Source organism: Dipteris shenzhenensis, chromosome 11 (genome assembly GCF_047967505.1).
Source record: "Dipteris shenzhenensis isolate YYH24624 ecotype China chromosome 11, Dip_SZ_1.0, whole genome shotgun sequence".
Lineage (NCBI taxonomy): Eukaryota > Viridiplantae > Streptophyta > Polypodiopsida > Gleicheniales > Dipteridaceae > Dipteris > Dipteris shenzhenensis.
Genome location: NC_141606.1, coordinates 23,103,130 through 23,113,886, shown reverse-complemented (window position 1 = coordinate 23,113,886; position 10,757 = coordinate 23,103,130). Strand labels below are relative to the sequence as shown.

Here is a 10,757-nt window from a genome sequence, read left to right as displayed (position 1 = left end):
TAAAATAACTATTTGTGGCAACACAAGGACTACTTTTGAGTAATGATGAGTGCACCCCAAATAGAGCATTGTAAATTCATGCCACTTCCATGGCCTATGAAACTCCTTGTAAAATCAATAGAGTTTCTAGTGTTTAAGTACCCTATGTAAAAAACTTTAGTACTTGAACAATCTATATATGTCATTGTCTTTGATCATTTCACAAGTCTCAATGTATTGTAGTACATTTTGTTTAGTCTCATGCATGATATAACTCTATGAAAACACATGTAAAGTTAACATGATTGTATTATTTAAAGTTAATAATTGTTTCAAATTTTGGATATTGTGTTTTTTGTATTAAAAAGGACAATTATAAAATTTTCTCAAATTTTAAATTAAAATAGGGCATCCATCATGGATGATTTTTTTCTGTTAGTCTCGTTAAGAAGTGAAACTTGTATATATTGGTGTCGAAAGTTTGTACACCCTAATAAAAATAAAGGTTTGAGACATTCACCAAGATTTAAAACTTTACAAGAAAAAAATTTAGGTTTCCCCAGGATTTACAACTTTTTCTTCAAATTTCAAATGAAAACATATTAAATTGTAATGTACATTCTATCAATTTTGTGAAACTAAAAAAACTAGCTTGAGAAACTTTTGCCAAGATTTTATATTAATATATAAGTAGAGCTTCGAATAAAAACATCCTTGGCGTCCATGCAATATCTGACCTTTTTTACATTTTGGCCACTTTGTTTGTGAGGGAGGATTAAAAAAGGATGGCCATGGATTGGCCGTCCTTTTTTTGGATTTTAAGGAAAAAAGGGCACCATGCATTAGCTGCACTTTTTTTGGCTTTTGGCACGAAGCCAAGCCAGTGGCTTTAAGTACAAAAAGGAGTAGCTAGCACTACTTCTACGACTAATCCTCGCTGCCTTCCACGCTCCCTTCTACGCTCCCTTCTGCGCCTCCTTCCTCATCTTCCTCATCGTCTTGTGCATGGGCCTGTAAACAAGGGACAACATATATTAATGTATGAAAAATCAAATCTTTACTTATAATTTTGGCATTATTTAATTACTTTCAAATACCTCGGGGGCTGCTCCAGTAGCCCGGGTATACTGCTCCTCAGTAATCAACCCGTCATCATAGAAGTGCCTCCATGTATCTCCTCTGCGATGGTGGCGGTGGTAGGCTGTCTCCACAGGAGTAGGGTATCTGCCCACAATCTCAAGCTACAAGACGACACACTTTGCGGAGGGATTAGTACAAAGAAACAACCTCCTAATAAACTACATAAGCAATATAATTTGAGATCGATACTTACAAATTGGGCCTCCCATGATTCAACACCCCCTACTCCAAAATGTGCGCTTCCATATTCCTCCATCTGGATCCTTCGTGCCTCCACGTGCTGCAGACTGGGGTTCTCCCTCACTGACTTCATTGCTTTCTTCCACTCACGCTTGTTAGTGGTGTGGGGCGGGCCCCTTGGTGGTTGACCTCCCTCAAGCCTGGCAAGCTCCGCTAGTGCCTGCCTCTTAAGCGAAGATCTTTTATTGCCAAGTATCGTAACAATCTTTGACTTGGCCCATTTATCTGTGAACTGGTGATTGGGGGGGTTAGGATACCTAGAGCGAACAGCAGCGAGGGTCTCATCAGCCAACCTCTTTGGCTGGTCTTTGAAGTGGATAAAGCAATCTCTGTAATTGTTAGCAATTACAGAGCGCATGAAGGCCATGATGTCCTTCCCCCGCGCATCCATCAAGATGCCTCCTGTCTGAGTGATGTCATAGAATATCGTACCATCACCCTGAGGCACGTCTAAATCATCTGAATCATCATCATACCTACCGCCACCCCTCCCAAAGCATTGTGCCATGCATCCCCCACTGCTCTCCCTGCTACTACGCCTGCTACCGTGTCGTGTCAAGCTCGTACGCTAGCCACTCGTAGTTGGAGACTGCACGGGACTACGCTAGTCACTCGTAGCTGGAGAACCGAGTCTCGATGGCACAGGAGTACGTCGACGACTCTGCGAGACAGAAGGACCTCCTGACGGCATGGGGGAAGGGGCATAAGACGGGATGGCAGAAGGGGCATAAGACGGCATGGGGGAAGGGGCATAAGACGGCATGGGGGAAGGGGCATAAGAAGGGGCATAAGACGGCTGTGCTGACTCCACTGGGGTGATCTCAGGCGGTGTGGGGTGGTTTGGAGTCTGTAGTGCCGACTCCTGGGGAGTGTTTAAAGTACCCGTCATATATCCCTATAACTCTGCAGGACTAGGAGGGTGCCTTAAAAGGTTATATAAGTCCTTCCAAATAGAATCCCGGGGATCAGGTGAGCTGGAAGCGCCTCCTGGCCACATGTTGAACTGGAAAAAAAAAATAAAATCTATTACTGATGAGCTGAGAAGAAAGGGGAAGGGAAGAGAGGCTTACTATCGGAGCGCGTCTATTTTTGCGTATAATAGCGCGTCTATAGACGCGTCTGTCTGTGTCTGCAAATAAGCTAGACGCGCATTTAGACACGCATTTAGACGTGCTCTGAGACGCGCCTATAGACGCACTCCAACAGATGAAATTTCTAAAAAGTAGAAAAGGACATTGTGCCCGACACACAAACGTGACACTGATACCCAGATCATGCGTTTCTTGGATACGAGAAAGTACAAATCTAAAGAGAGCAAACTTCCAAAAAAATTCAACTGCAAAAAGACTTACCTTGGATAGAGGTATGGAAGGTTCTTCTTCTTTTTCAAAGTTGCTTCTCCTCCTTGTTTGTCCTCCTCTCCTTTAAGCTTGGAAGTAAGTGTGGGTGCCTTTCTCTTAAGTGTAAGCTTGGAAGTAAGTATAGGAGACTTCCTCTTAAGCGTCGAAACTGTGGATCTGCTAATAAGGAAGGAAGCAAGCCGTGCGAAGTATAAGTAATGTGAAGAAAAGCAAAGCGAGCGCGCTAAAAGCAGGTTTAAAAGCCGCGTCTATAATCGCGTCTAATAGCGCGTCTATAGGCATGTCTAAATACACAGCTCTAGTAGACACGCCTTTAGAGGTGCTTTTAGACGCAACTGTAGATGCGCTTTTAGACGCGCCACAGAGTTTAAAATTAAACATTTGAAGAAGAGCAAATTTGGTGGGTTGTTTGTTTGTAGGATGTCTTCATCTTCAACAAGTAGCTCCAGTGAGGATGAATCCCTCCGTATCCACCATCGCGAAATGTGGTTGGAGCAAAAAATCAAATGTCAGTGTGATCGATGTCGAGGAAACATGTATCGTGCACGCAGGATTACACTCAATCATATCTCAAATTATGGAGAATGGGATGTGACCGTAAATAGGGTAAGGGTTTGTAAGTTAAGGTTGATTGAGATACCTATGGGTGTTCATATGTTTGAGTTATGATCCCGTTTTAATTTGATACAGGATGCAATGCCACACCCGCATATGTTGCCCTATGCTCGCCGTGAGGAGGCGAAGCGTCGGCGATATGAGGTGGGATCTTCAGGAGGGACCGTTACGGATGCATGGAGTGATGGTGATAGTAGCCCTCCGCCACTACCTCATGAAGCCGTGGAGGAGGAGGTGTTTGATGATATGGTGCGAGATTTATATGTCCATCAAGGGAGGGATGATAGCATGGAGCAGGATGATCGTTTTACTGCAGCATCGACTCCATTGTTTGAGGGGTGCACATTCTCTGTTCTGCATGCCTCCCTTGAGTTACTAAACTTGCAAACCATCTATGGATGGATATGCATTACTCAAGTAAGCTTTAAAGTCTATTTTGCAAACATGGTGAATTATGCTAGTGGGTCAATTACTTGAATGCTTTTCCTCATTTATGGTCTTCACGTGCAAGCTATTGTGTAAAGGGAGAATAAACTACCGACCTCAAGAGATATGGCAAGGCAACATGTGACCTCTCTTGGAGGATTAGATTACAAGCACATCCATGCATGTGTCAACGATTTCGTTTTGTTTCGTGGACTACATAAGGATGCAAGAGAATGTCCTACTTGTGGAGAGGCAAGATATAGAGCAGATCTCAAAACCTTGGACGTGCCTCGTAAGGTTCTGCGTTATTTTCCCATAATCCCTCGCATCCAACATATGTTCAAGTGCAAATGTATTTTGCAGAGCTCATGTCATGGCATTCCTCCCATCGATCAACCGATGGCAAGTGGAGAACTCCCACGGACTCTCCTGCGTGGAAGCATATTGAAGACACATGGCCAAGCTTCAAGGAAGAACCTAGGAGCTTGAGACTTGGATTGGGTATGGACGGTGTGAACCCATTTGGTCTCAAAAGCACGTCTTACAGTGTATGGCCAGTGATATTGGTGAATTACAATCTTCCACCCTCTATGGCTATTAATAAAGGACATGTTATGCTATCCCTTCTAATTCCAAGGAAACATAAAGTCAAAAACCCTGATGTTTATTTGGAGCCTTTGATTGATGAGCTAGAGATACTTTGGAGAGGTATCGAGGTGCATGATGTGATCAGGCCTCCCTCGTCACGAGACTTCAACTGCAAAGCAGTCTTGATGTGGACGATGCATGACTTCCCAGGCTATGGCGAGTGTTTAGGTAAGCATTGCACTTCTAATTATGAATAGGCAAAGGATGTGGCACCCTAAACCCACCTTCAACTCTTAATTGCATCTATTGTTCAGGTCTCACTACATCGAATTACCATGCATGTCCTGTTTGTGGTCCTTCGCTAGTTGCCTCACGGGCAGACGCATTGAATAAGGTCATCTATGAGAATCACCATCGATTTCTCCCACCTGATCATCCTAGATATGTTGCCCCTTGGAATGAAGTCCTCCCACAATCACTCATCGCGGGAGATTGGATGAGAATTTGGGACGGTTCCACGACGCCTCCACCACTTGGCATGAGCCGGTAAGGGTTGGTTGGTACAAGAGTCACTTGTATATATTTCTGAGTTTCTTGTTGATGTGGATAGCTCTCTCCCACGACTATGGAGAGATGATGAAGACCTAACGATGACCTCTATTGTGCCTCAAGGAAAAGGACGCAACAAAGTAATAGACACGGAGTTGCATAATAGTATCAACCTCTTTTGCGTGCTTAATAGTTATGTGATGAAAAGATGGGTGACAAGATACGAGGATGCAAAGGCAAGAAGACAAGAAGAAAGGGCCCTCTTTCGTACACACCACGGATCTCGTGTGCCATACCCTCAGTATCTAAGAGCACTTCCAAAGGATATTCATGTGGATTGGCTACTTGATGAAATGGAGAAAGCAGAGAAAGACGAGGGGATGCATATCACAATGGAAGAATGGGAGTATGCTAGGGGATGCATGAGCAAGGTCGGTATATAGAATCTTATGCATAAGTTAGGAGCTTTCAATAATTTAGATTGCTTATTTAATTGATTTTTTCTTGGTGTAGTGCACTATGTTTAATGTTATATGGTGTGAGGGCAAGCATTTTCGAACACAACGGATTGATGATAAGAGAAACACACAAGACTGTGGCATCATTGCTAGCTTTGAGGGAGCCAATGGAGCCATGGATGATTATTGTGGCATAATCCAAGATATTATTATGCTTGACTTTCGACGCTTCTTTGTGTATGTTTTGGATGTAAAGTGGTTTAAGGACGTGGTGGAAAGAGGCCCTAATGCAACAATCAAACGCCATGCAAGTGGCTTTGTAACTATTGACTCCACAAAGTTTTGGCAAAGTAGGAAGGACACACTAGTACTACCGCAACAATGTGAACAGGTACTTGTTCCAAAAACACAATTAAAATGCCCCTCCATTTGAATGCACGTATTACACTAAAATTTTGTTAAGGGTGGAGGGGGGGAGGAGAGAGAGAGAGAGATTGAGATTTATAGATACACTTACTAGTAGTGATGCTAATAAAAACCTACATACATATGAAGATCCTTACTTCTTATATAACTAAATTTCATTAAATAAATAATATTAAATCATCATATTACATATATGTGAGACTTTGTTATTTGGTAGACATATTTACCCATAGTTCATATTAAGTTCTTTTCGACATGTTTGACACAGCATGAATGTTAATATTCTAGAAAAAATAAATGGATTTAAAAGCCCCTTCTTTTGCTATGGTTGGGGGTTCCCTTAGAACAAATTCTACAAGTAAAGTGAATGAGACAGCAAGCCCTAGCACCCCTTTGAAAAAAATGTATAGCTAAAAATGAATAAGAGAGAGAGAGAGAGAGAGAGAGAGAGAGAGAGAGAGAGAGAGAGATCTTAGAGTGCTCTCACACGGACTCTCATAGATATGCAATTGCAATGCAAGCACTATGGAGCTTGTAGGAATGACATTCTGAGGTCCTAGAGAGCTTGTATAGCCTAATTTTATCATGAGTTGGTCCTAGAGGTGGAGAGGAGAGTAATGGTTTCAAAGTCACCCCTGACTGCCAAAAGGGGTCACCAAAGCACCTTAAGTGTGGAGCTGCACTTTGGGAGAAAGTCAAGTAATTTGCGAGAAAGACCTAGCTCATGTCATTTTCAATGAGGTGGATGATGTAGTTCTTTGAGGGGTTTGGAGTTTCTCGCTTTAAACCGACTCATGCTCTCTTGCCCTTAGCATGAGAGAGAGAGAGACGTGTGAAGCGCGTTAAGAAAAAGGGTAGTCACAAGAAGCTTTCCTTGGTGCAGTTGCTTTTTGGGGGCTTTTGGGGGACTTAATACTAAGTACGTATATATATGTATAACGACATACACATATTACACAACCTCTCGAGCATCCGAGCTTGACGTTGGCGTGGCTATGGCGACCCACCAAACAAAGGACCTCTCCGATTCTGCAGCTTCCCATCGCCTCTCCGATTCTCCTCATCAGATTCACCATCCTCCTCCTCCTCCTCCCCCCAGTAGCTCCGCCTCCCAGCACCACCCCTTCAAACGCCTCGACTCCCTCGATATCGAGTCTAATCGCCTCCCCAGCCATAGCTCCGCTCATTCTCCCCCGGTAAATCAACTTTTACGCTTCTTTTTTCTCCCCTGAACACTAGCTTGCGATTTCTTATAGCTTGGTTTCTGTCATAGACTTGTGAGATTTGTGTGTTGGAGGGAACGGGTGGCTGGGGCGATTTGTGCGTGTATAATTTGGTTTACGTGAATGATTTCTGCGATCTGTCGTGAGGGGGTGAAGGAAGAGCGCCGGTGGTGCAAGGAGAGGCCGGGTAGAGTTCCAGCTCTAGAGTTATGTTGCACAATATGGCGGGTTTTCTTGTGCAGCAGTTACGAAACCGACTCTCTATTTGCACAATTCACGCAATTCCAAATTCAGAATCCATTCCTGCTCGTCGAACATTCCAAAAGATCGAATCGTTGCTCCTTCCATTGCTTTTCATCCTGCATTCTGAAATTCGCAACTCAGTATGTTTGCTACGAAATCTTTCTGTAGATAGTACACTGGCTGACTATAGATGATCACTGATTCAACAGCCACCGAGACTTGCCGCTAACAATATTGAATTGCTCATTTAGCGCATGATTTTCTCTCCTAGGAATCGTTCCACCTTTTAAACTAAAGCCGACGAGTCAAATATCGCCCTGAGCGCCAGGTTTTTTTGCTGAGTTAATGTTGTTGCTGCAGGTGCTCTCGACGGCGTTGATTCTGAGATTAGCTTTTCAGAGTATCGGAGTGATTTATGGCGATGTCGGAACCTCACCGCTTTACGTATACAGCAGCACTTTTACAAACGGCAATCCAGATCGAGACGACGTCCTCGGGGCACTCTGCCTTATAATCTACACACTCACACTAATCCCACTGCTCAAATACGTCTTCATCGTTCTTCAAGCCAACGATAATGGCAACGGTGCGTCCCCTGTCCCTCTTATCTCGTTCTACTCATCTGCGTTTGTCTTCGCTTCTATTTCCATCCCCGATTACTAGATATTGGTTTTGCTTACAGTCTTTCTTTTTTGGGTCTCTTCCTACAGGTGGAACTTTTGCACTGTATTCCCTGATTTGCCGACATGCCAGAGTTAGCCAGCTCCCCAGTCACCAGCTCGAAGATGAATCCCTCTCCAATTATAAGCTCCAAATCCCCACGAAGCAACTGGAACGAGTATCGAAGGTAAAAGAGACCCTGGAGAAAAGCCGATTTGCGAAGCAGATTTTGCTCATTGTGACGCTTCTGGGTACTTGTGCAGTCATTGGAGATGGCGTTTTGACTCCTTCAATTTCAGGTACGGTGGTTGTAAATTTTATGTGCATCTGTGAATCAAATCAGTGGACACTGTATTTTTAGAAGAAATCAGGGGGGTTTTGCCGGTTTGAGCAGTCATGTATGAATTTTCTTGCTGTGGTCTTGCAGTGCTCTCTGCTATAGATGGAATCCAGGGGAAAGTGAGCAGCTTAGGAACCAGTGAGTATTCTTTCACTAGTGTTCATCATAGAAACTTTCCAGCTGCGTTGTCTTTGTCCAGAAAAGAAAGAACTTTCCTGCGTCGTTCGTTGATTGTTGGATGCAAAGAGGTTTATGTGGACAATCTTTCTGCAGATGATGTCGCCCTCATCTCCATCGCCGTCATTGTAGCACTGTTCTCCCTCCAGCGTTTTGGGACCAACAAAGTCTCGTTTCTCTTTGCTCCCTGCGTGTTGCTATGGTTTGTCTTCATAACAGGAATTGGGATCTTCAATATTATCAAGCACGACCATGGCGTGTTCCGTGCATTCTCTCCTTATTACATCTACAGATATTTCCAGAAAAACAAGAAGCAAGGCTGGATTTCTCTTGGTGGCATCGTGCTGTGCATCACAGGTCGGTGTCTGAACATCTCGAAGGCTTTAAACAAATCAATTAGTTCGTCCATGAATGTCTACCTCATGAGGGAAGTTTTCAATCCCAATCCTTATAAAAGTTGCTTGTGAAATTACCTGCAGGCACAGAGGCCATGTTTGCTGATCTGGGTCATTTCTCCGTCGCTTCTATTCAGGTGACAAAGCAAACGTGCTTTCAAGAAATCATTTTCTGTCGAGGGAAAGTTTCTGTTTGTCTTTCGTTCTAATCTTTCCCAGTGACGCTAAAGCTCCTATGGTGTGTTCTAGATCGCCTTTACAACAGTCGTCTATCCTGCGCTGTTGGCTGCCTACACCGGTCAAGCAGCGTACCTATTGAAGTTCCCCGAAGACGTTGCTCAGACGTTCTACAAATCCATACCCAATTCTGTATACTGGCCAATGTTTGTTGTGGCAGTCGCAGCAGCAATTATCGCCAGCCAAGCTATGATCTCGGCAACCTTCTCGATTGTGGAGCAGTCTCAGGCCATGGGGTGTTTTCCTCGGGTGAAGATAGTTCACACTTCGTCCAAATTCGCAGGGCAAGTTTACATTCCGGAGGTGAACTGGATTTTGATGATCATGTGCGTGATTGTTACGGGCGCCTTCAAGACAACAACATTGATAGGGAACGCCTATGGTAATTCCAATCTTTCCGTAAGCTAGTTCTGCTGCCTGTGTCGTCGTTTGCAATTTCTGTCAATATAGTTGCTTTTCCTTATATAAGCTCTTGACACTGTTTCTTCGCTGGCGCAGGTATTGCTGTGGTTGCCGTTATGCTCGTGACAACCAGTTTTGTGACCCTGATCATGATCATGGTCTGGCAAACCGCCATCTACCAAGTCTTGGCCTTCGCAACCGTTTTCACTTTCATCGAGCTCATGTACTTCTCTTCCAACCTTTACAAGTTCGACCAGGGAGGCTACTTACCCGTGGCCTTCGCAGCCATTCTCCTCCTCATCATGTACGTCTGGCACTACGTGAGCGTCCGCAAATACGAGTTCGAAGCCGAACACAAGCTCCCGATCGAGGAGGTTCTCAACCGAGGCCACGAGCTCGGGGTGAGCCGAGTTCAGGGCATCGGTCTCCTCTACACGCAACTGGTGACGGGGGTACCGCCCATCTACTCGCACTTCATCGAGAACCTCCCAGCGATGCACGAGGTGGTGGTGTTCGTGACGGTGAAGAGACTCCAGGTGACGAGCGTATCGGAGGAGGAGAGGTTTCTGGTGAGGAGGGTGGGGGGGAGGGGGGGAGGGATGTACAGGTGCGTGGCGAGGTATGGGTACAAGGAAGGGATGAAGGCAAACGAGCAGGGGGAGTTCGAGGACGCGTTGATGGAGAGTTTGGAGAGGTTCATAAGGGGAGAGCATGAACTGGGAAGGCAACAAGAGATCGAAAAGAGGAAAAAGCATGGAGATGGAGAGGAAGAGATTGAAGGAAGAGGCTATGGCGAAGCAGAGGTTGGCTATGGCGAGGAAGAGCTCGAAGAAGGTGGCTATGGCACAACAGAGCATGTGAAGAAGATGGGAAATATTCCGGCCGTCCATGTTTTGCCGGAGATTGCATTTCCCCGGCGATCTCGACTTTCCGGCGTGTCTTACCTCCTTGGCCATGGAGACGTCCAGGCCTCCCCTAACTCGTCCCTCCTCAACAAGCTCGTTGTCAATGTGCTCTATGACTTCCTACACCGCATGTGTCGCAAGGCCAGCATCTCCCTCTCTGTCCCTAAGTAGGTAACGTGAAAGCTGTTTACCAGAGTTATCGACCCACCATCTCAAATCGGACTGTGCAACAACATGGGAACTAGTGGGCCAAGCATGAGGAAGCCTTATGAGAAGAGAAGTTATGAAAACCCGCTCCCGCTGAGTGAGTGCAAAACGAAATGTAAGAAGGTCGATTCCAAATTGAGGATGCCCTCAATACTAGGGGGAAGAGAATGAAGGTATGCGTATTGA

The 10,757-nt window shown here is 44.9% G+C and overlaps 1 protein-coding gene across 1 annotated transcript; it reads left to right on the top strand.

Moving 5' to 3' along the window:
• The first annotated feature begins 6,753 nt into the window (after positions 1-6,753).
• LOC147896782 (potassium transporter 5-like) lies at positions 6,754-10,535 on the top strand. Its single transcript, XM_087381151.1, has 8 exons — positions 6,754-6,978; positions 7,609-7,834; positions 7,959-8,207; positions 8,336-8,386; positions 8,522-8,782; positions 8,905-8,957; positions 9,070-9,439; positions 9,556-10,535. The coding sequence occupies exons 1-8, from the start codon at positions 6,778-6,780 to the stop codon at positions 10,533-10,535; spliced, it is 2,391 nt and encodes a 796-aa protein (XP_087237277.1). The 5' UTR covers positions 6,754-6,777.
• The last annotated feature ends 222 nt before the right edge of the window (positions 10,536-10,757 follow it).